The sequence below is a fragment of the Mustela nigripes genome, chromosome 7 (assembly GCF_022355385.1).
Source record: "Mustela nigripes isolate SB6536 chromosome 7, MUSNIG.SB6536, whole genome shotgun sequence".
NCBI lineage: Eukaryota > Metazoa > Chordata > Mammalia > Carnivora > Mustelidae > Mustela > Mustela nigripes.
The window spans coordinates 15168410-15194855 of NC_081563.1; the positions used below are offsets into that span (position 1 = coordinate 15168410).

The 26446-nt window shown below is 40.1% G+C and overlaps 1 protein-coding gene across 4 annotated transcripts in view; it reads right to left on the minus strand.

The window, feature by feature from the left end:
* LDAH (lipid droplet associated hydrolase) overlaps positions 1-26446 on the minus strand; it is a 107636-nt gene that overhangs the window by 30757 nt on the left and 50433 nt on the right. For all 4 annotated transcript variants that reach the window (XM_059405205.1, XM_059405204.1, XM_059405206.1 and 1 more), the window contains exon 5: positions 1919-2153. In XM_059405205.1, coding sequence (XP_059261188.1) covers positions 1919-2153 — 235 coding nt within the window. The remainder of the gene's footprint in view (positions 1-1918; positions 2154-26446) is intronic.

The window sequence follows — 26446 nt, forward strand, 5'->3', positions numbered from 1 at the left end:
GTGACTTGTTTCTGGATTCATTATGTACATGGCGGTGTGGCACTCTTAACACAGGTGAGCATGGTGAGCTTTTTCAGGAGTCCTGCCTTTATGGTCGACTGGGGCAAAGAGATGATAGCAGCTATGGTAAAAGGAAGTTTTAGCATACAGGTAGATCTCCAAAGTTTGAACACTACGCACTATATGTATGACAGCATGATTCCTGTAATTTCTCTGTATTTCTGTATCTTCATCTATAAAATGGCGAGAGTAAAATACCCAAGCCTGATTAGTTCTGAGGACTACAAGTAAAAGCTTAGAATGGTGCTGTTAAGCTGCTGCTGCAACTGTCATTATATCCTTTGCTGGAGGATTATTATATATAATCCTTCATTATACATATATATAATATATATTTATATTATTATAAACAAAATATTATATAGACACTTTGCATATGTTATCATATTTAATCCTACAATAAACTTTTGAGGTATAGTTAAGAAAGGATTGTTTTATTATGAAAATGATTTATAAATATTCTATAAATTAGTATTAACTAAAAAGGTAGATTACATTTAAAAAACCAAGGTTGAAGCCAAAAAGTAAAGTAGCAAATATCTCCTAGCACATTCAGAAAATATAATCAGCACAACAACCAGAGTTGTATTACTATGACTATCATTTGTTACTTTTATCATTTAAACCTCTCCAAAAACATTTAAAGAGGAAAATAAAAGTATTGCCTATTCACTCCATGGGAACATTGGGCCTGGTTTCCCTTAAGTTCTCACACTGGACTAACAGGGTGCCCCCTTGATTCCTATAAAGATTCCATATGTACTATATACAGAATTTTTCCTACCATCCGACAGCTAGAGTGGAGGATCAGAAGGATAAGTTTTAAAATTAAAGTTTCTATTCCTATTTTTATTTTATGTCTAGTTTTAAGCTTTTGGGAGAGAAAAAAAAAACCAACAATAATTCCTTGTTCAGTATTCACTGACTGTCTGAGGTTATTCTCTTACCACTTTCTTTTTTTTTTTTTTTAAAGATTTTATTTATGTATTTGACAGACAGAGATCACAAGTAGGCAGAGAGACAGGCAGAGAGAGAGGAGAAAGCAGGTTCCCCGCTGAGCAGAGAGCCCGATGCGGGGCTCGATCCCAGGACCCTGAGATCATGACCTGAGCCGAAGACAGTGGCTCAACCCACTGAGCCACCCAGGTGCCCCCTCTTACCACTTTCTGATATGAGAATAAACATATACATTTTATTTTATTTTTTCTTTTGTTTCTAAATTTTTATTTACTTTTTAGATTTTATTTAAATTCAAATTAGTTCACATACAGTGTATTATTAGTTTCAGGGGTAGAATTTGGAGTTTTGTCAGTTTTATATAACATCCAGTGCTCATTATATCAAATACCCTCCTTAATGCTCATACCCCAACTAGCCCATCCCCCCACCCACCTCCTGCCCAGCAACCCTCAGTTTGTTCTCTATAGTTAAGAGTCTCTTACGGTTTGCCTCCCTCTCCTTATCTTATTTTTCCTTCCCTTCTCCTGTGTTCATCAGTTTTGTTTCTTCAATTCTGCATGAGTGGAATCTATATACAGTATTTGTCTTTCTCTGACTTGTTTTGCTCAGCATAATACATTCTGGATCCATCCATGTTGTTGCAAATGGCAAGGCTTCATTCTTTTAATCACTGCACAGTAGTCTGTTTGCATTTCTATACACCAATAATGAAGCAGCAGAAAGAGAAATCAAGGAACCCAATCCCATTTACAATTCCACCCAAAACCATAACAGACCTAGGAATAAAGCTGCCAAAGAGATAAAGGTTCTGTACTCTGAAAACTATAGAACACTTACGAAAGAAATTGAGAAAGACACAAAGAAATGGAAAAATATACACATTGTAAAAGGTACTTACCAAGGCAAAACGGTTCTAATACATTCAGGACCGAAAATTCATTCTGTAGGTTCATCATTCGAAGGCCAATTCTGATCATAAAGGACTTGATTTTCTCAGGCCACGGTTTAAGCAAAAGGTAAGCAAAAACATAGAGAGCATATCGAAGCCAGCACAGAAGCGGAGTGGCGATCCTGCCGTTCGGGGACTCCGACATTCGCTCGATTGTTGGAAAGAGCAGAAAGGAGCGAATTATCTATAATAAAAAACACATTTTGATGAGAAGTTTTCTTAAGGGATAACCCACTGTTTTACTGTTTCATCCATACAGTATGAACAAATAGGGTTTCAGAATATGACAAAGATCTGTTGGGAAAGAGAACCACTACCTGCTTGTCTTCTCACTGCTCAAGCCATCTGGGGGAGAATGTAAGGATGTCTCCTTGAGTTACTGGGGTTAATTTTCAGGGGGAGGAGCAAATCAGATTCTCTGATACCTTCCTGATTGGGAAGCAATTCACAATCCTTCTGGAAGACTGCTGAAATTAGCAATGCCTGTCCCATTTCAGTAGTTATACCACCTTGCCTGACTAGTGATACCAGAAGAAAGCAGAGCTACATAAAGAACTCTCGTGCTAGTCAGGATTCCTTTTATGGATTAGATTTGGGATAGTTCACTTTGAAAAAGCTACTCTTTTCCCTACTCTTACCAGTAAAAGGTAATCTTTAAGAGGACCAAATACATTTCTAACATGTGATTTAATTTTAATAAAAAGTGCAGGCCAGAAACAAGCAAAGCTGGAAATCTTTACCTACATGGGAAAATGTTCAAGGCCAAAAAGATAATTTCGACTGAATTCATCAGGATATCTAGAAATATAGATGCCACAAGACGAAGAGCATCACTAAAAAATTTTATATTTACCATTATCTACCATATTAATATTTAAAAAAATAATATATAAACATAACTTCTATGAGGGATCAGAAAAGGCAAATAGTTAAGCACAATCCCTATTAACACCAGAGTAATATAAGTGAAATAGATCACCAGTGTTCACAGATTATAGAACAGGAAATGAGAATGGATACAATGGCTTTACTTTTTAAAAAAAGTTTAAGATACACACAGTAAAGCATATAAAACATCAATGTGCAATTTAACGAATAATGGATAAAATGAACAGCTACATGAATCCAGCAACAAAACACTGCCAGAATGGCATCTTCCTATCCCAACTCCTACCTCTGTTCACATCTTAGGTAACCTCTATCCTGACTTCCTTACTTTGCTTTCTACCAATACTCATCATTCCTTGATCCTGTAATCACTTCCTTATTTTGTTTTACATTAATAGTTATTGTCCTGCAATCAACTGAATTGTGACTCCCCTGAAATCCCAAGTTGAAGTCCTAACTCCCAATGTGATTATACGTCGAGATCCATGAGGTCACAGGGTAGGGCTCTGAGAGGTAGGATTAATGTCCTTACAAGGAGATTCATCAGAGAGCTCGCTCTCCCTTCCCGGGCACACACAAAGAGGTCTGGTGAACACGCATGGAGAAGGTAGCCGTCTACAGGCCAGGAAGTCTCACCAGAAACTGAGCATGGTGGCATGCTGACCTTGGACTTCCAGCCTCCAGAACTGTGAGACAATAAATGCCAGTTTAAGCTCCCTAGTCTATGGCACTTTCTTATGGCAGTTTGAGCTGACTAATACATATTCCTTAATACTAGAGCTAAATCTTGTCTGTTAATGAACTTCACATAACTGCAATCAGCAGTATGTTTTTATGTTTTACTTCCTTCATTCAACACATGAAGATTCATTCATGCTGATATATGTAGCAACAGCTTATTATCTTGGCTCTGTAGTTTTCTACTGTATGAACATAGTGCTACTTATTTTACTGATAGATATTTGGGTTGTTTTTAGTCCAGAGATACTACAAACATGTTGCTATGAACATTTTTATACGTGTCTTTTGGTGCAGGTAAGCATGTATTTCTGTTGATGATATCACTCGAAGTAGAAATACTATGTCATATGGTATGTCTAAGTTCAGCTTTAGTAGATAATTTCAAATAGTTTCCCTAAGTACTAACGTATTTCCATACTGAGAGACATGAGAGTTCCTATTGTTACAGATCGGCACTACGTTGGCACTGATCACTAGCCTGACGAACAGTGGTACACTTCGTTGTGGCTTTGCACTTCTCTGATGACCAGCACTGGAGTTGAACAACTTTTATGTTGGACACTTTCTGTATCCCACAAAGTGCTTATTTAAGTCTCTTGCATGTTTTTCTATTAGGCTGCCTGTCATTTCCTCTCCTTGATTTGTAGTCTCGTTTTTGTTTTTTTATTCTAGATACCAGTCCTTTGTCATGTTGCTGTCCTTGGCCTGCCTGTTGATCTCTTATTTTTTTTCTTAATGGACATAAGTTCTTAAGTTTGATGCAGCTGAATTTTAATCTTTTCTTCTATACTTATTCTCTGGGCCTAGCTCAAAAAATTCTTGTCTGTCCTCAAATCATGAAGAAATTTTTTTTTTCATTCAAAATGCTTCTTTAGAAATTAGGGAAAGCTACCTCTTAGCAGAGTCCGCGAGTCTGTTCCTTTGATTCCAGCTGTCAGTGATCCGCCATTTCCCTCATGTTAGTTACAGTCCTCTTGGATGAACTGAACGCACTTCTCCTGGCAAGACCTGACAGTACAGTACAGGTTTTTGTGGACTTTTTCACCCTCTATCACTGACAGTCCTTTTCCATGGTAACGTGTAGGGCGGCATTGCCCAAATGTTCGACTTGATCTGTAATCCTCACTAACTTACAGGCTCTCTGTTACTGTTCTTCAATAAAGAAAGGGGTTTGAGGGTCCAACTGCGGAGGACTCTTTTCCTTCTAATCATCTTTCTTGTTTCTTCACGGTCGTGTCTGTCAGCTGTGTGCTCAGCCATTTCCTACAGACTTTTCCTTTGCTCTCAACGGTAGCTGAGATATTTTCGTTATTTCTCGTTTGGTCATATTTTGACCTCTACTACGTCTCCTCCTCTGTCACCTCAGCAAGAATGTACTGGTCCGTGAGGTCTTGGTGGTGATTAAAAGACATTATTTGGGAGCGGGGAGCCACAGGCTTTTCTGATGATTTTTTAAATGCTGCATTAGCAACTTTACATGTAAAATGCTCTTACCGGGCTTTTGGAACGAATGCAGGGTTTCAGCCAGAGTATGGGAGTTGCTGCCACCTTAGCATCTTCTTAAGTACAAAGCAGGGGAGATGCTGGATGGACTGTGTCTGCTCAACAAAGGCATTCATGGGGACTTGTGATGCAGAGGACGGGACTCCCGAGTATCAGGGGGATGGGGAGTCCTCCATTCAGAGCCAGCTGCCTAATCTGCAATGGGTTTATACCAAGATTCTATATGAAGATTCACATAAAGGTTGTGGCATCTCCTGCAGGAGGCACCGGTAGAGAACCCAACGGCCCTTGAACAGGCTGACCCTGCGCCCCTATTCAGTGAACAGCAGTATGCTGCTACTTCACCCCTGCCTTTCTGCCGTGCTCAGAGTCAAGTATGACTGTGGTCACTCTTAATAGACGTGGAATAGCCCTTCAGACTGGCAAGAATTACAGAGTGCAACAGTACCAAGTGTTAAAGACAGGGATCAATAAAAACTCTGCACAACATGGCATTACTATTACACTTTCCTCCTCTGTTTCTGACACCACTTTGGTGGGTATCTGGAACTCACCCAGAATGTCTATTTTTGTCATTTTGTCAAATGTTAGTTTAATTTGGAAATCTGGCGTTTCACCTGGATCCAAAGCAGCATGCTTTAAGAGTCTGAGAGGTAGAAATGCTGACTTCTCTCAGCAGCTGGAGTGGTGTCACAATTAACCATTGATTTTACACCTTCAGATTCAGAAGTCTTTCCCTATCTTCTGGGTAGTTCTAACATCACGAGTTCTTTTATTCCTGTAGTGCTATCAATGTTCTATGGGACCTAACAAGACTTGAGAGATTCAAACAGGGGTAGATTTACACAGAGCAATCTTTGGTGCTGGGAGAGGCAGGGTTTCTCGTTGCTCTGTGGAGGCCTCCTAGCAGAAGGGCCAGGAAGGAGCTACTTTTCCCAACCCCAGGAAGACTTCTCCCTTGAGACTGGAAGCAGGTGTGTTAGCAGCTGCTGTGTTTGCAGCAGGTGGCCACAAAGGAAAAAAATGAAAGGAACTGACTTCCTGGGTTCAGCTGGGCTCTTGTTCGCCAGCCTCAGCAGGAGCCCTAGGAATATGCCACACTGAAGAAGCCGGGTGAGGCCACAGTCCACCGGCATGGCAGGCTCCTCAGCAGCCAGCATTCTTTAATAGTATCCCCCAAAGCTCTGTGGTCTAGTCTTCCATACTTACGTTCATAATCTACCTGAAACTGATTGTTATGTATGCCGTGAAATATGGGTCTAATTTAATTTCTCAACATATGGAAACTTGATTGTCCCAGCGCTATGAACTGGAAAGGTTGCCCTTTCCCTGCCTTTCCGCACGGACACTCCTGTTGTGAATCCCATATGGATGTGAATGGGTTCTTTTTGGAGCTCTTTGACCTGTTCTGCAGGCCAGCCTCTCTCAGTCTGTGCCAAGAGCCCAGTGTCTTACTTAACAAAAGCTTCGTAATATATTTTGATATTTGGTTCATTAAGTTAAGCCCCAGCTTGTTCTTCAAAAATGCCTTGGGTATTTTTGGCTCTCAACATTTCCATAAACATTTTGGAATTAGCTATTCAAGTTCCACAAACATCTCATTGAGATTCTGATTGTACTAAATTTAAAAATTAACTTGAGAGAAGTAATATCTTCACAATACTGAATTTTCCACCTCATGAACATGGGAGAGTTCTCCTTTTTGAGTCTCTAAAAATGTTTACACATTTTACATGTAGTTATCTTGCACAACACAACTTTTGTCAGATTATTAGGTACTTTTTTTTTTTTTGCTATTGTAAATAGGTTATTTTAAAAATTTCATTTTCTAGGGGGTGCCTGGGTGGCTCAGTTGGTTAAGCAACCAACTCTTGATTTCTCAGGGTCCTGGGATCGAGTCCTGTGTTGGGCTCTGTGCTTTGTGCAGAGTCTGCTTCTCTCTCTCTCAAATAAATAAAATCTTAAAAAAAAGAATTTCATTTTCTAAATGGTTGCTGCTTCTATATGATATAAATAATATTTATATGTTGATTCTATGTCCAGCAAACTTATTAAAGCCCCTTAGTTCTAATAAGTTGTCTAGATTCCTTTGGATTTTCTAAGTACATAGTCGTATCACCCACATATAATGACAGTGTTATTTCTTCCTTTCAAATCCTTGTATCTGTTTTTCTTACATTACCCAAGCTAAACAAAATCTTAATACAATGTTAACAGAAATAATTCTTGATCTCAAACTAAGAAATTTTTTTTCCAATATAATCACAAAACATGATGTGCACTGAAAGTTTTCTAGTGATATACTTTGTCAGATTCAAAACACTTCTTCTATTCCTAGTTTGCTAATTGCTTTTTAAAATCATAAATGGATGCTGAATTTTATCAATTACTTTTTTGTACCTATTGGGATGATTATATGATATTTTCCCTTTCATTTATTAATGTGGTAAACTATTGGTTGATTTTCTAATGTGAAATTAACTTTTCATTCTTGGGATAAACCCACTGTAGTCATGTTACATCCTTTTTACATGGTTTTCCTAATATTTTGTGTAGGACTTCTGCATGTTGATAAGTGAATTTGGTCTATGACTTTCTTTTTTTAAAGATTTTATTTATTTATTTGACAGAGAGAGATGACAAGCAGGCAGAGAGGCAGGCAAAGAGAGAGGAGGAAGCAGGCTCCCTGCTGAGCAGAAAGCCTGATTTGGGGCTCCATCCCAGGACCCTGGGATCATGACCTGAGCCGAAGACAGTGGCTTAACCCACTGAGCCACCCAGGCGTCCCCTATGACTTTCTTTTAGTACATTACTTTTTTCCAGGTTTGGATGTAAAGGGTTTGCTAGTTGGAGGAAACTGAGTTGGAGAGTAGGGTCTCCTCTTCTGCTGCCTAGAGGATTTTATAAAATAATAATTATTTATTCTCCAAATATTTTATGGAACTCATCAGTAAAGACTGAAGTATATTTTAGAAAGTTCTGCCTATTGATGGATTCAATTTTTTTAACGGCTTAGGACCGTTTGGGCTTTTAAGAGTTCTTGGGAAAAAAATAGTAAAAGTTCTTCTTCAAAATGTTCAATGTTATCTTTTCCTGGTGGTTCGTCTATGGCACAAAGTTATTGATAACATCCTGTGGTTATACTTCAGTCTCTGGACTACAGTAGTAGTCCAGAATGACTCATTCCTGATACTGACTGTTACTAGCTGACAGAGTAAACCTTTGTGATTATGAAAGAATTCCCTTTAGGGGCGCCTGGGAGGCTCAGTCGGTTAAGCGTCTGCCTTTGGCTCTGGTCCTGGTCCCACAACCCTGGGATGGAGACCCGCATCGGGCTCCCTGCTCAGTGGGGAGCCTGCTTCTCCCTCTACCTGCTGCTCCCTCTGCTCATGTGTGTGTTCTTTCTCTGCCAAATGAATAAATAAAATCTTTAAAGTAATAAAAAAAAGAACTGTCTGCATTTCTAGCATGCTTTTCCCTTTGAGCTTATTTTAATATGAACATAACTACACCAGCGTAGAATTTGTAAGATACAACTTTTTGTACTCTTTCATTTTCTGCCTTTCTATGGCCTTATATTTAGAGGTTATATGTGGATGTTTTTCTCTATGTAATCTTTTAACTAATGTGATTAATATGCTTACTTCCTTATTATTTAAATAATTCCTAATATTTTGGAACAAAGTCTAAAATATAAAACTAAAACCTTACTTTGTTGTGTTTTATTTTTGGTATACCTTCACCTTTTTTCTTCTTTCTTCCTATCTTTTGCAACAATAAAGATATAAATAATAAATATAATTGACAATAAATATTAAATAGTTGAGTAAATGATACAAAAAGTGATTAAATCACTTAAGTCCCCAAAATGATTAATCATTCTAAAGTAATTATAGGACAATTTAGGGAATAAATTACCATAAATAATAATAATTAAACAAAAATGCATACGTTAGTAAACTCAAGTCCACGATGATATAGGGAAGAAATACAATAAAGAAAGGAGATTAGGAATTGCTGGAAGGGGTGGTGCATCTTTAAACGGGGTGTTGAGGGAAGGCTACAAAGAAAGCTGACATTTGTGCAAAGGCAGTCATGGAGTGAGCTGGAAGACACTCGGAAAAAAAGTTTTTCTGGGAGAGGGAGGAGCAAGTCAAGTGCAAAGGGTGTAAGACAGAACCTAATTTGGCATATTGAGCAAAAGCACAGAGAACGGTACCGCTGGGGTGAGGCGTGTGCAACGATAGCAGCCCATGTTGTGATCACTGGGCAGCAGCGAGGACGGAGGATGTAGGGTCTGACAGGCCTGGGTTTTACTGTGAGTAGCTGAGAATCCTTCGAAGGGTTTTAGAAACAAGAGTGCTGTGGTTGGGGCGCCTGGATGGCTCAGTGGGTTAAAGCCTCTGCCTTCGGCTCAGGTCATGATCCCAGGGTCCTGGGATCGAGCCCCACATCGGGCTCTCTGCTCGGCGAGGAGTCTGCTTCCTCCTCTCTCCTCTCTCTGCCTGCCTCTCTGCCTACTTGTGATCTCTGTCTGTCAAATAAATAAATAAAATCTTTAAAAAAAGGGGGGGGTGTTAGCAAACTTTAAAGGAGACATTCTATGCATTTGGTCTCATCTGCTCTTTGGGCTTTTAATTCTGAAAACACAAAGGCAATTTTGCTTATTTTTAGGTTTTTCAACTACGTCCTATAAATGATACCTGGAGAATTAATGTCACTGAATAATGCAGTCTCCACCAACTGGAATTTAACTGCTGAACTCTCAATCTTCTTTTCTCTTTCAGGCAACTTTTAAACCATATTAGTAAAAAAATGAAACCAACTACTATAATCAGGGATTTGGCTAAAAAAACGAATTCCAGGGAATAATGTGAGATCAGTACATTTAATCCTAATCCCCTAAACCTTCAGCCATTTATAAAACAGCATTGTGAATGATAAAGGAAAATACTCAGAACTAGAACCTTCAGGGCTACAGATTCTTCATTAGGAAAGCAAAATGATTATGTTCTCTTGTACTGTTTCTAAAAGCAGAAAATATGTTAAATGGGAAAGCTAGAAAGAAATGTTTTCATTTCTTTCCCGGGTCAGTCCACAGTTAAACCAGAACAGTCACCTAATGAAAATGACCTGCTTTCCAAGAAGTCTTGTGGTTTAGTCCTTTATGATAACTCCTTGCTAATTTTAGTTTCAAGTTTATTTACTTCAAAACAAGGGCTTTTTTGTGTTTAATAAAATGTCCTTAAAAGATTTAGAGAATGTAAATGGTTAATACAGTTACTGTCATACTAAAAAATATACCATACAGATTCCATACTAGCTATGTAACCCAGAGTACAAAGGAACTTCAGACTGATCAAATCAGCTGGCAGAAAGAGGAAGCAATCTATTACTTTGTATAAATGATCCATTACTGTGACCCATGTTAAACAAAACTTCATGCAAGGGAAACTCTAAAAATACACGAACAACTACAGGGTTACATGTGGTTGATCTATATCAATAACAAAATGAGAATTCAAGTGCACTCTGAAATCATGGGAATGTACCGAAACAATAAGGAAGTTCGAATACATACTCTGAATGCACCATTACCTCTAAAAACTATAAGAAGACCAAAGATTGCTTATCACAACTAATACTTAGTTGATGAGACTGGTTTTCCTCTCTTGCCTTTGGAGAACAACAGTTATTACCTGTTTGGTAAAACTTATACTTTTCTTAGATATCATAATGGGAACTTCAATGAAATTTATAGTCCAGATTTGATAGGATAAGCCACAGTAATAAAAATTTCTTTTATTCCTATAGAAACCTACTGGCAAAAAAATCACCAAGGTCAAGGAAGTATACCCAATTTTATAACACAGCTGTGCAGAGAAGGTTTCCAAAACTGTGTACATGACAAAACATTTTCTTATGTTACTGTCTCATTAAAGAAAGAACTTCTAGGCTGGCCAGTTCATTCTACACTACGGAAACACTCTCATATAGTTCACATTCTCATTTGAAATCTACCAGAGTCAACTTTGATGATGAACTACAACCATGTGTCCTTGAACAGTGCAGGAAAGTAAATACACTTTTGTTTATTGGCTGAGCCCACCTGCTAGAGTAATGGCAGGGTGCTTCTCCACTGCACACGCTGAAAACAAGAACATATACCACACAATTTTCCCTTTTACATGATTGCCAACATTATTAAGACATGTCAGAGAACCACATAGCATTGAAAGATAAAGTTGCTAGCGATCAAGGCACAGACCTAGAAATCATCCTATTTTTAACTGTTTATCTCTTCTCCCCATGAGGCCGTGTTTTTCTCTCCTTACGATAAGACTATTCTGCTTATTTAATCAGATGTATGCAGTTTATGAACTGCAAATGCCATTAAATTCTAATGACCAAGCGCTTGCTGACATCTTGTATTGTAGCTTAACAACCTCATATAGGAGTAAGACAGGAAGATGCCCCACAGTAGGGAAGTGATTCTAATAAGAGTAGTAGTGTCTATTTGCTACTTTCTAGGAACTGGGTTTAGGCACCATACATACATTATCTCATTTAATACCTGGGACGAGCTTATCAAGTAAGTTTCTTCAGTCCATAGAGAAAACCGAGGTTTAGAGACAAAGATGAGGTTTCCTTATATACTTTCATACAAAATTATTTCTTAGCAATCATTATTGTTTGTGTCCTAATTTCCTACGGGTGAGCCAATCACTATCGTTATTGTTAGAGGCAGGCCAATATTTCCAAGTGTTTCAAATCAGTCAGCTTCAGAAATTACTAACCCCATGCCCTAAGAAGTAAAGCAAGAGATCTTTCAACAACTGATTGTTTAAAAAATTATGCGACTTTTGCTTAAGATGGACGGCATTCAAGAAAAATGACCACTTTTATCATTTCCATTCATGTGAATTATACTCACGACCTTCTGGGACAGAGAATTTTCTACACTTTCTACACTTTAATTACCTATATGTTAAAAAAACCCAACATTCCACGTATTCAATCTACATGTCGGTGTTGCTAATTACAAGGAACGCTTGCACATTTGCAGATAGAATTATATAGCTTATGACTGATTACACTTGAACATTTGAAACACAGGTTCAACATCTTCCTATAGCCCATTCTTCTCAAGCTTTTTGTCACTTCATACACTTCACATTTATTTTCTTTTGAATGCAAAGTGCTCTTCTCAGCTTAATATCTCTTGGAATTCACTTCGTTTTGAGTCTTTCAGATTCAGGATCACAAAGAACTCAGAGAAAAGCGATGCTCACAGGCCCATTGCAGATGATTCCTCATGGGCTGCTGGGCAGCACAGCCGACTACCACAGGGCATGTCACTCCAAAGTGAACAGTGTCCTCAGGCAGCCTCAGTAAATAATGATAACAGCAAATCTATCCTCATGTCTCTGCCTACAACATTCTCACAGGACTATTACTCAGAATCAGAAAGGATTTTTTTTTTCCCTGATCAAAAAAAGCTGCTAGTTGGCAATTCCCTAAATTTGGAGGTAGAGCAGTCTATGTGGATCAGGAAGCAAATTAATTAATTAATTAATTAATTACTATCCCAAGTGTTCACAATGGGGTTGGGACTCTCCAAAGTTAGAAACTGCAATCTTTAAAAGCTTAAGCCAAGAATGACTGAGAAGAATCATTCATTAGGTCTACTGCTTGTTTTTTTGGTTCATTCATTCATTCATTCATTCAAGATATTCTGGTACCTACAATACACCAATGCCGTGGGGAGTGCGGGAGACTCAACGGTGGACAAGACAAAGCAGCTCTGCTTTTAGAGAACCTAAGTCTAAGCAGAGAGAGATAAAGCATCATAGGAAGTATGCTACAGGAAAGAAAGACTACAACAGAGCCATAAAATGGGCACCAGAAACCCGGTTCATCATGACCTAGGAACCTTCGAGAAGGGCCTTAGAAAGAGAAACTGACAAATATTCACAGGTATGTCCGTGAGCAGAGTGCTGACGACAGAGCGTAGGGTTGTCTGGGGAAACCTATACACAAGACTCCTCCCGATTTAACTTTGCTAAAGAGCCTGTGAAACACGTACACCTCCGTTTCATGGACTGAAGTACCATTTTAATACCTGAGCTAAGAGGAGGCCAAGGTATCCATCACGGGCTTTCAGACTGAGAGGGAGCAGCGGAAAGGCCCGTGGCTGGAGGCCCACGCTGGGTGCGCGCCAGAGCAGCCCGCCGCGAGGGACTTCCGCCACAGACGCTGTCCCAGACGACACTCCCAGTTTCTCAGAAGTCAAAAGGAAGCCTCAAAATATGGTTTTCTTGTTACATATTAACTGGTAAAAAGCAAATCCAACAGTCAGAGCAGCTAAGGCCCCAGGAGACAGAGATTAAAACTTGGGAAAACAAGCAATTGATTCACAGCAAAGGGTCAGGCCCCAATAACTGAAGTTCGCACAGAAGCCCCATTGCCAGCTTTGCTGATGGAGCAGCCACGGATCTGCCCTCCTTTCAGATCAGGAAGAAACAGAGACGCATGGAAGACGCATCCTCACTTATCTTCTCCCTCCTGGGCCTCGGAACAGGGTGCTCCTCCTCCCACTGACTCCCAGACACACCAAGCTGTTGAGGGTCTATCCCCCCGGTGGTCTCCCCGGCTCGGCCCAAACCTGAGTTAGTTTCTGAGTCCTAATGCTGCAACTCACTGAACTTTTGAGAACTCAGCTTCCATGGAGCTCAGGGAGAGGCCAAGTGCCCCTGAAGGCCCTTCCTTACCTTCTCTAACAGGGTTGGCTGACACCCCTAAGAGCCTACAAACATTTCTGCTTTTAAGAGTATTTGGCATACGAATATGATAGGTCACTAACGTATCAGTTAAAATGTTCCATGGTGCCTGAGAAAGCTACATGATGGAAATGGGCACCATATACTCTGTTACCAGCTCAAATTTCAGCCAGTCATATACGTGTGTGTGTGTGTGTGTGTGTGTGTAGTGTATACACACCCCTACCCTATATATGAGAGAAGACAGAGACAGAGACAGTAGAGTGTGAGGGTGGGGAGAGGGAGAACAAATAATAAAGCAAATGAAGTAAAATATTAACAATCATAAATGTGCGTATACTGTATATGGTTTATTTTATTCTTCAAACTCTTCTGTATGTTTGAAAGTGTTTCCAAATCAAATGTTCAATAACAAAGTACAGTCCATCACCGCCCTCTGTCCCCGAGCCATGGCATTTCCAATCCCCTTATCTTGCTCCACTCTTTATCAAGGTAGTGCCCTCTGTGACCATACTAATTTCTGCATTGTTTATATTTATTACCATTTCTCCTTAGCAGACCGTGAACTCTGAGAGGGCAGAGCTTCTTTTCTGCTTTGTTCACGGTCCCTTCCTATCACAGGTCCTTGGTGACAGTGCATGACGCCTAGTGGACTGATGAATGTAGGTCTGGCTGAGGGGCAGTGAGGCTTCCAAGATGACGGCCTCATCCAATACCCCCAAGCGACAACTCCTCTCCAAGCCCAGCTCAGGACTGTGGGTTTATTCTATATAGAAACCAAAGGAAAGAGCTTTCTGAGCTGGGTACGCAGGGTCCGAGAAAGGCAGGGCAAAGGGCCCACAGGAAAGAGGGATTAAATGAAAATCCAAACACTAAATGCTGAAACTCTCATGTGCAAACACCAGCCTCTCCTGCTGTTTTGCTCTGATGATGCTGCCCTTAAGCAGATTAGGAGACTTTTTTTGAGAAACTGAATGGCTCTAGAGAAAAACCATATGAATAGTAACAGAATAGTAACACTGAGGAATAACACACACACACACACACACACACACACACACACACACACACAATGTCAGGATACCTGTCCAATCACCCTGTAGGGAGGACAATTAGCTGATAAGGCCCACTCCCACACAAAACCTCCTGGGCTTTTCAGTGCTTCATTCTTAAATATGAATAGATAACAAAGGAATTTCAGACATTTAAGCAAAACTGTACTAGACAGACCAACACAAACAAAACGAAAAAAGGAAGTCAGAATCAATTGTGATAGTGCTGAAATACAATAAAATTCCAAAAGTTTGTTCTCCTCAGATAGAAAGAGAAAGCGAGTGAGCCGTGAAACAAAAAGGCACTACGAAAACGGAACAAAGGACAAGAAATTATCTTAGAAATTCTTTTCATGAAGGCTGAAATAAGAAGTTTAATTATATAAATTACAAGAAAAAGTTGGGAAAAAATTCGGTATTTCTCACTGTATAGAACTAAAAAGAGGAGGAAGGGAGAAAGAGATTGATAATTAAAATACATCAAGAAAATCAATTCTGGATGTTTAACATGTAAAGAATGAGAAAACAAGGAGGAAAAAAATACAGGAGAGGCTTTTGGTATGTAAGGATGCCAGTTTCCAAACTAAAGAGGATACGTCATCATAAAATGTAATAATGGGGATGAAGCGCAGATTCTAAAACCATCCAGAGAAGAAACAAGAAAAGAAAGAAATCAAAACTCGAAGTGGCATACTTTTCAACTGCAGAGCTTGAAGAACCCGAAGTCAGGCAACCAGCCGCTGGTGACGGTGGAGGAGGAGCGTGGGGGTGGCCGACTAGCTTACTGCAAAGCAATCCCCCTGCCAAGAACAATTAGAAAAGCTGGGAAAGGTTTTTTTTTTTTGTTTTGTTTTTTTTTTGTTTTTTTTTTTTTTTTTTAAAGTGCCTTTGAAAGCATCAAAGGCAGAAGAGGCCGAAAGGACCAAAATCCTCGAGAAAAAAGAAACTCAAGAGAGGTGGGTTCAAATAGCTCTTATTTACCAGTTGGTGAGAAGTAGCGAAGAGGACAAGAAGCTGGGTTTCTAGAAGTACACGATGGCTCAAGGGTCAAAATATGGGCCTTTGGTGCCCATTCAAAAAAGGCACCCAGGCTTTCAGTGGGAAATACTACAGGCTTACCCCCTAGAAGCAGTGACCAACTGAACCTAGACCAACTCTCACCAAGGCAGTGTTGATTCAGCCCGAGTCCGGATGGCATTAATGTGTGATCCGTCCTTACTGTAATTGCTAGTCAAAAGCAAAAGGAAATTCTCCATGGAGGAACACAGAAGCTTCATACTGTCTTAGTAATTTTTCATATATAACATTAGGAATTCAATTAAAAAAAAAAAAAGAACACCTGACTAAGCAGCGATGGTTCTTCTTTTTTTTCTTTTTAAAGATTTATTTATTTATTCATTTGAGAGAGAGAGAGAGAGAGAGAGAGAGAGAACAAGCAAGCAAGCCAGTGAGCGGGGGGAGGGCCTGAGGGAGAGAAACTCAAGCAGACTCCCCAGTGAGTACAGAGCCTGACATGGGGCTTCATCTCATGACCCATGAGATCATGGCCTGAGCTGAAACCAAGAGCTGGATCTCAATCCACTGAGCCCCTCAGATGCCACAGCAGTTCATTTTCTGTGTCAACTTGACTGGACCATGGGGTGAACAGATATTTGTGAAACACTATTCTGGGTGTTTTGAGTGAGATAAACATTTGAATCAGCAGACAAGTCAAGCAGAGACTGCCCTCCCTGATGTTGATGGGCCTCAACCAATGAGAAAGGCTGAGTAAGAGGGAATTTCTGCTGCTGCTTTTGTTTTTCTTCTGCCTTTGGGCTCTAACTGAGATGTCAGCTTTACCTGGGTCTCGAGCTTGCCGCTTTGACCTTAGAACTTATACACCATCTGCCCTACCGGGTCTCCAGTTTACGGACGACAGCTCTTAGGACTTGTCAGCCTCCAGAATTGTGTCAGCCAATTCCTTATAGTTAATCCCCTTTTGTATGTACACATATAGGTACACACATCTGTTTCTCTGGAGAACTGACTCATACACAAACATACTGAGGGACAAGATGAGACCACCAGAAACAAAGAAGGAAAAAGAAATGTGACCGCAAGAAACTTGGATATTGAAATGACCAGACATGACAGAATTTCAAGAATTGGTGACAACAAAAATAATAAAATGTAAAGTTCATAAGCAAAAATTACAATAACTGAATTGAGGCTGCAAAAGGTGGGTGTAAAAGGAGTTTACACATAGCTGAAGGGAAGATTGGTGGACTGAAAAATAGGTCGCAGAAAATACCGAGATTGAACAGGGAGAGAAAAAAAGAGATATTGAATTAAATTATACTTCAACCTAAGGGGGAGGGAAAGAAAAGCTTAAACATCTAATAGGAAAATCAAATAAATATGCAATACCTATAATACAAGGTAGAGTATAAAAGAATTATGAGAAAAAGGTTTCAAAGGAAGGATAATAAAAATGACTGAGAAGAATCAGGGAACGAGTTCCTGTAGCAGTCGGCATCTAAGATGGTTTCAGAAGATGGATGGACGGCATCTGCTGGGCGGCGGTAGGAGGAGCCAGAAAGGAAGTGGGCAAGAAGAAATACTAACAGGGAGGAGGTGCAGAGACCCTGGTGCAGAGACCCTGGTCGAAGGAGACAGAGGAGGCCATCTCCCTCGGAGGACCTTGAGGAGAACTCCCCTGACACCCAGATAATCACAATCTGCCCCCGAGACTTTATGAAATCACTTCTGAATCGGCATCAGCCAACAATGATATAAAATGACATAAGCCCTTAGAGCCTTTCTCCTCCGCAGTGGGGCTCAAGAAGCTCCTCAGCATGTCCCCAAGGGTCCTGGGCTATGAAAAAGGAAAAGGCTGTCTCCCTAACCCTCAATTTAGTTTACTACAGAAGCTCCCAGAGCTCCACTGGTGTGGAGATAAATTAAAATTATTTGTTGAAATGGAGTTTCTGGACTGTCTACAAGCTTCATTTATGCAAGCTCCCTCTGGTCTCTGTAGGACTGATACTGGGAAATGATTTACTGTGTGCTTCCCTAGGGACAGGTTGCCAGAAATGATGCTGGCCTCAATCTTTATCCATTCATCAATATACCTTTCTGACACCTGATAATCTGGCTTCTTCCCAGCCGAGTGCAATTAGCCTGAACTGGCTTGGATGCAAGATCTCAAAGCAACCACATTTTATTCTCATGAAGCATCTTTCATTTAATGCCTGCTAGGGTTTTTCCACTTCAGGGACTTTTTTGTGGCCTGTGTTGAATATTGTTCACAGATTTTCCGTAAAAGCAAGAGGGGAGGGTAGAACAGCCTCAGCATGCAGGACAACCATATTAGAGAGCCTTTTCCTTCCTTCAGATCACATTCAACGTTCTCATCGCCACACACTGATAGACCTAAAAAGAATCTTCTGGATAGAATATACAGGAGCCACAGAAGAACCACCTCACAGAAATGTGTTCATCTGTGTTCATACTCTCGCAAGCTAGCTCTTCTACGCTCCATGCACCAAGGCTCTGTGAATCTGCTCTTCTGTGAATGCCCAGTTCATTGGCATAATGAAGTGGAAATGTGGCAAGGTATGAGCTCTATTTTTCAGAAGTGTATTCATCTAACTGTAAGGGCATTCACAAAAATAACACTCATTCATACCCCAGAGCCTCTTAGAGTCCTAGCCACTATGAACCTCATGGTCTGATGATGGCTCTACTGTTCTAAAAAAGAACCCAGCTTCATTGTAGCAGTATGATGATGCAAATCCCAACCTGTGTGTGTGTTTTTAAAATCAATTTTTTTTTAAAAGGAGCTATTTCTTTTCTTTTCTTTTTTTTTTAAGATTTTCTTTATTTGACAGACAGAGATCACAATTAGGCAGAGAGGTGGGCAGAGAGAGAGGAAGGAAAGCAGTCTCCCTGCTGAGCAGAGAGCCCGATGTGGAGCTCGATCCCAGGACTCTGGGATCATGACCTGAGCCGAAGGTAGAGGCTTTAATCCACTGCAGCCACCCAGGCGCCCCTCAATTTTGTTTTTTTAATCACATTCAAATAACAGTCACGAAGAGACCATCAAAAGACATACCTATCATGGGCACTTGGGTGGCTCAGTGGGTTAAGCCTCTGCCTTCGGCTCAGGTCATGATCCCAGGGTCCTGGCATCGAGCCCTGCTTCAGGCTCTCTGCTCAGTGGGGAGCCTGCTTCCCCCTCTCTCTCTGTCTGCCTCTCTGCTGACTTGTGTCTCTCTCTCTCAAATAAATAAATCAATAAAATCTTAAAAAAAAAAAAAGACATTCCTAGCAATAATCCCAATTATTCTAGGAGTGGGGAGAAGCTTGTTAACAAAAAATTGCAAGGAAGGACAAACGTCTAGCTACTTGAGTAGAGGAGGAAGAGTAGGTAAGATAAGGTAAGAGGCGAGGATTGCTGCTATTGCTAAAGATGCCGCTACCGACCGGGTGCCACTACTGATCTCAGAGGGGCGTTTTCCTGCAGAAAAACCATGACGGTGACCTTACCTTTACTTCTCCCCTTTTATTTTTTATCTAGCACTGTGTAACAAATAACCAAAAATTTTCTCTCCTGAACCAGCTTTCTGTTATGAACTCTTGCAATCACATTGGTTTTTTTTTTTTGTTTTTTTTTTTTTAAAGAGAAAGTGTATAACCCCTAAATGATTAGGACAGTTCAAACACAATCACTATATTCATTTTGGTAATTTTATTTCAAGCTTTTAAATGTATGTTCTTTTAATACAGTTGTACTCATATATTCTGTATATATTTTAACACCCTTTACATTTGATAATTTATGTTCTACAGTGTCTTCTGAGAATATATTTATGACACTTGCACATTCCATACTCAACCTTTTCTTTGGAGTTGGATAGTAGGGTGTTTCCAACTTTTATTACAACAAATATCTTTTGTACATGAGTGTTTTCCTATCTTTGAGATTATTTTCTTAATATAGATTCCAAAGAAAAGAATGAGTAGGTTCAAAGGGTTTGGACAATTTTTAGAGGACTTATTTTTTTTTCTGATAACACAAAGTCATAGTAAAATAGCAGAAACAATGCAGGGTCTCTACCTCTAATAACCCTTACCTCTAACCCGAGAGGTCACCATTATAAGGCACCTGTTGTTGACCTGTTCAGACTATCTAAAAGTGTATACAGAAGTATATCACAACTCTACATTTTCCTTTCAAATACTGCAATAGAAGCAGCTCATTTTGATTACTACTGAGGTCCATTTATCAAGTATCCACTGCTACTATATATTCAATAAGCAGACACAACCAAGTACTACCATATACTAATTTATTAAACACTGTATCATGCATTGTGCTAGGTACATATTTTTTGATAGATTTTATAAGCCAGCTCTTCTTCAGTAGGAACATGGACTTTGGAGCCAAACACACATGGGTTCAAATTCTAGCACAGGCACTTTCCAGCTGTCTAACTCTGAGCAAGTGACTTCTGTCTTAGGTCTCAGTTTCCTCAAGTAGAAAATGGGAACAGGAGCCCATCAAAGACTTGGTAAGACCCACAAATGACAGTTATGGTGATATAATAATCATCAGAACAAAAATAGTTTGTAGTTTAAACTTTAATCACTCTAAAAATAGTCTGTAGTTTAAACTTTAATCACTTTAATACTAGAGAACTAAGTATCTTACATAAATTTTTACAACCTAATAAATAACAATGTAAAAACAGTTCAAATTTTCACATTAAATAAAAGTTGAGAGGGTGTGCTGTATTATCCTCTGGTCTAAACATGGAAACTCAAGGGACAAGTTAGTTAGGTTTAAAATGACCTACATAAAATCATGATCTAGCCATACTTTTCTTTAAGCGATTTCACATTCAGTTTTAAAAAGCTACTCTGTTGAGTTATGAAAGCAATTTATGGTACATTTCATATGTTAAGTCTCTCTGGATACTACACCAATCTTCAGAATTACATTGATTTTTTACTTTTTCTCCTACTTACTAAAACTTAGAAACATATATGAACTTTTAAAATTGGAAAGAAAACTTTTAAACTAAAGAAAGATGTTGCAAACCAGCTGTAAAAAAAACATTTTGGGGACAAAGAAAATCTGAATATGGACTATAAAAGAACTACCAATAATTTTGTTAGATGTGATAACGATATGGTAGTTATGTAAGAAAAGGTCCTTTTAAAACAAGGCACAATGAAGTATTTATGGGTGAATACCATGAAGGCTACAATTCACCTGGAAGAAAATGAGGTAAAGATAACAAAATATTAGTAGCTACATTAATCTGGATAATGGGTTCTGGAGATTCATTATACAATTATTTTAATTTTTCTGTTTTAAGTTTTTCATGGTAAAAATTTTAAATGATCAATTTAAAAACGAGTCTTTTTTCCCTTTCTGTCTGTATCAGCTTAGATAGCTGTATTCATGCTTAGCTGAGAGGGGTTGTTACTGAATATACCTTTAAACTGCTTCAACACCTCCCCCAGGCTATGTCTGAATTTTCCATCCTAACAGCAAGCCCTGGGTGATTAGCTCAAGGCCCACCTACCGCGGACTGATGACTTCCATCACCAGGAGAATATTCTCAGAATTTGATACAATGCCACAAACACAGCTACTTCAGTGCCTAGAGACATAATAACATAGACATAGGTTTGCTGGAATGCAGAGGACCAATGCAAAACGTAAGATTGAGACTTTGCACACAGAAGAACGGGGCTTAAGTCAGTTTCCACTGACAGACTTCTGCTACCTTGCTACTTAAATCTTGGAACTTAAGGCAGCAAAGAAATGAGAATGACGTACATGGGCCCACCCCAGGTGTGACCTTGACAACTCAAGGAAATGAGAAACTACTTCTTGGTAGCATTGTTTCCCTGAACAATCTGGATATCAGCACCTTTACTCAAGAGGGTCAGAGTGGGGCGCTTGGGTGGCTCAGTGCCACTTTACAGTGCACTTCACTGTGATGGGGAGACCCTAGAGAGAGTTGAAGACAATGAAAAGCACCACATGCAGTCTGCATGAAGTCAGCAAAAGCTTCTCGAAAGCTGCATCTAACCAGAGATAGAGCAGAGGAGTAGCCAGGCAAGAATGTATGCTTTCGGGGCACCTGAGTGGCTCAGTGGGTTAAAGCCTCTGCCTTTGGCTCAGGTCATGATCTCAGGGTCCTGGGATCAAGCCCTGCATTGGGTTCTCTGCTCAGCGGGAGCCAGCTTCCCCTGCCTCTCTCTCTGCCTGCCTCTCTGCCTGCTTGTGATCTCTGTGTCAAATAAATAAATAAAGTCTTTAGATGTGGTAATACAAAAAAAAAAAAAGAGGGTCAGAGTGCTTGAGGATCAGATCACAGGCAGAAGGAGCTAGGATATGTGAAATAGACACAAAAACAATGTTCCTTTAGAGAACCTGATTAGCGTTCCTCCTGCTTTCAGGGCGTGATGTGAGAAGACAGAGCTGACAGACCAAGGACAGATTTAATTGTCCACAGTATCTCCACACATCCTGTGCCCCCAGCTTTTGGAAGGCTTAGGTTGGTGGCTCCCCAGCAGAAGCAAATGTCAGAACCACGGGGGGCACTTGTGAGAGAGAACGCAGATAGCGTGGTCCCAGCCAGAGAGAGGTTCAGATTCAGAAGGTCTGAGTAGGGCCCGATAATAATCTACATTTCTAACAAGACCCCAAGTAATGCTGATGTCGCTCTGAGAAATGCTGGCTTAGCTATCCGAATGAGCACCTACTGTCGTCTACTACATTCCCCTCACACCGATTCCCAGGCCAGGAAGAGGAGGTGCTAACGTGTGTGCGAGCAGATGTAAGGTTTTCTCTGCCTCACGGCCACTTCACTTCACTTGCCTTACTTGTCCTTTTTTTTTTTTTTTTTTTTTTAAAGATTTTATTTATTTATTTGACACAGAGAGAGATCACAAGTAGGAGGCAGAGAGGCAGGCAGGGGTGGGGGAGCAGACTCCCCGCTGAACAGAAAACCTGATGCGGGGCTCCATCTCAGGACCCTGGGATCATGACCTGAGCCGAAGGCAGAGGCTTAACCCACTGAGCCACCCAGGCACCCCACCCTACTTGTCCTTTTAAACACATCTCACTTACTCTTAATACACTGAACCTGCGAGAAGATGGGGGAAATTTTCCGTATCGAACTGGATCATGGATACACCAATACTAAAATGGTTCAATATTTAAATCTGAACAGGGCTCAAAAACACTCAGATGAAATGCATTAGATAAAGTACTAAGGATTAACATGCATGAAGAATGTTTTATTATAAACCCCTGTTTTCACTTTCTTGCAGCTTTCCAAAAAATTAGCCCTTTGTGGTGAAATTTTCCATGCTTGGTTTCAGCCCAAAGGTGATTTTTTTTTTTTTTGCTAAGTTTGAGAAAAATATATTAAATAGTTTTTGAGTTATGAAAAGATGAAAAAAGCCCACACAATTTTTCCACTTTGAAAGCAATTTTAGGATTTTAAAAAAATATGCAGATGACTAAAACATGGCTGAAGTCGCAAAGCTGAAACTTTCCATGTGTTCGGCTTTCAGCAAGGTAGTCTCCTGGGTAATTAGAAAGATAATGTGTGTGCACACACACAAACAGATAAATATATGCATTTAAATAAATGCACAAGTGACTGGCAAAGTCACATTTCACCATATTCAGTACAAGCCTTCCTCAGAGGAGGGGACTTACTATTTTCTGCTGGGAGCCTTCCACCAAGAAGGGTAGCTGTTGACTGACTGCCTGACGCTTGTGGTTTTCATGTAGCAGGGGTCACTGGTGGCTCCCGAGGACATAAGTGTGGCACTCCTTGACACTGCATCTCCAGAATCATCCACTTCTTTTCATACTCCCACTCCCCTGCTGCCCCCAGCTCAATTCAAGGATTCTGATTGTCTTCTGAGTTCACTTTCTGCCCTTGGCCCATGCCTCAACACCAAGTCCCTCTATCTTCCTTGCTCTAGAAAACACATACATGTTCTCATTTCTCCTAATTTTCTCTGAAATTCCCCCAAGAGCATCAACCTGCTTCCCACTAAAGCCTTCCTTGTGTTATTTGAAGAACTCAAGTAGTAAAGAAACAGTAGTAGAAATCTTATGTTTGGGTCAAATAGGTTTTGGTGGTTTGTTACAGTAACTTACTCTATGCCATCTACAATCATCACCTTCCTAGCTACTTCACCTGGAAAACAAATAATCTGAAAGTCAGACAACAGGAGGCAGAGTCCTAGTTGTGTCCCTTCATGGCCAACTGACATGTGGGTTAGACACGCAACTCCCAGTTACTTCAGTCTCAGTATCTGCAAAATGGAAGAGTCAGCTTGTCACGTGACCTTGTTACATGTAAACAAGTTCTGTAAATTTCAAATGACTGTTGCTATAATTGTTCGTAATGACAATACATTAATTTTAAAAACTGTTTCAGGTTTCCAGACTCAAGTGAAGAACCAAGTACAGGGAACATGTATCAAATGAAGACCAAATTAAATCACAGAAACATTTTTGCAAGGATGCAGTCAAAGATTAAGAAAAATTTCATTTTCCTAGTTTTCCTGGGTGCAGATTTAAAAGATAAGTAGATGATGATGTTCCTCCAACCAATGTTCCTGACACCTTTGCAGCAGCTTTCTCTGAATGGGCTATTCCCCTCGACATATGTCGAATTCTCTCCCACTTATAGGAAAACATGTTCTCTTGACCAGCTTCTTCCTTAAGTTATAATCTTGTCTCCTCCTCTTCAATGGCCAATTCCTGGAACACAATTCATTTATCACCTAACTGCCTGAGGCCCCCTTCTCCCACTACTTCACTAAAAGTGTTCTCTTCTGGGTCATTAATGCCCTTCTGATTACCAATACCAGAAGCTTTACACTCTCCTTGAACTCAACTCTGTTATCCTGTTTCAGTTATCTGCTGCTAATAACGTACCATGCCGCCAGCTTATGGTTTAAAACCACAGTGATTACTCTTTCCTATTCTGTGGGGTCAGGTATTCAAACAGGACTCAGCTGGATTTCTGCACCATGTGTCATTGGCTGGGGTCCCTCCCTGGGCTGCATTCAGTAGCAGATGGGATAGGCTGAAAGGTCCAAGAAGGTCTCACCCATATCTGGTGCCTCATGATCCCCTTCCGTGGCCAGCTTGGGCTTTTTCACAGTGTGGTGGTCTCAGGTAGTTGCACTTTGTATATGGCAACTGGCTTCCAAGAGGAAAAAACCAGAAGCTCCCAGTCCCCTTAGGCCTGGAATTAACATCACTTCCACTGTATCCCATTGGTGAAAGTCACATGCTCAGCCCATATTCAAAAGAGAAGGGAAAGAGACTTCATCCCTGGAGAGAAGACTGGCAAAGAATCCATGGCCATCTTTAATTCACCACAAATCTACATCTTTCTTGATGTTCTCCTTCTCTCCTTTTAGCATGTGGTACACTCTAGTCTAGGGTAATGGCTTTCATTCCTTTTTTTACCTTGATTCATAGTAAGATATATACTCTACACTGTAATCTAGGATAATCAACACACCCCATAAAAAGTGAAACAGAAGTTTCATAATATAATCCACTCTAATATTTTCTATTCTATTTTATTATATATATATTTTTAAAAAATTTTTAAGATTTTATTTATTTATTTGACAGAGAGAGATCACAAGCAGGCAGAGAGGCAGGCAGAGAGAGAGGAGGAAGCAGGCTCCCTGCTGAGCAGAGAGCCCGATGTGGGGCTCGATCCCAGGTCCCTGAGATCATGACCTGAGCCGAAGGCAGTGGCCCAACCACTGAGCCACCCAGGCGCCCCATATATATATTTTAAAATGCTATTTGATTGTTCGCAAACATACACTTCTCTGCTCTGAGGAGGATGACACTTTGCAGCCTCTTGGATGGCAGACTTGGTCATATAACTTGCTCTGTGTAAAAGCTGTGTGAGTGGGACAAATGTCACCTCCAGGCAGAGGTTTTAAAATGCAGTGGGTCATTCATTATTTCCTTTCTATCTTCTGCCATGAGACTGGAGTATGCCAGACAGAAGCTACTCCTTTAAACCGGAATCTGGAGTAGGCGTGCACAGTGCACAGTGAGAGCTACATGGTAGAGCCAACCCTCGAAAGACTTGTATCATGAGCAGTAAATAAATCTTTGTTGTTAAAAGCTACCGACACCGTGTTCGTGTAGCACAGCCTACCCTACCTTGACTGAGCCACTGGTTGCAACCCACTGAGCTGACTTCAGAATTCAATAAAAAACAAATGTAGTCATTACTTTGGAAAATTACTATACCTTTTGCTTCTTTCTCTTCTTCATCCTCCTTTCTATCAAATAGTCATTCTCCTAATATACATCTATGACCTGTTTCTCTCTTAATAGGTTCCCTTGGCAAATCTCAAATACTATCTTATTTCTCATCTGAACTAATAATAACTTGCTTATCATGTGGCTGTTAGCTTCTTATTCTACACACTCTCTCCAATTCACTCTCCTT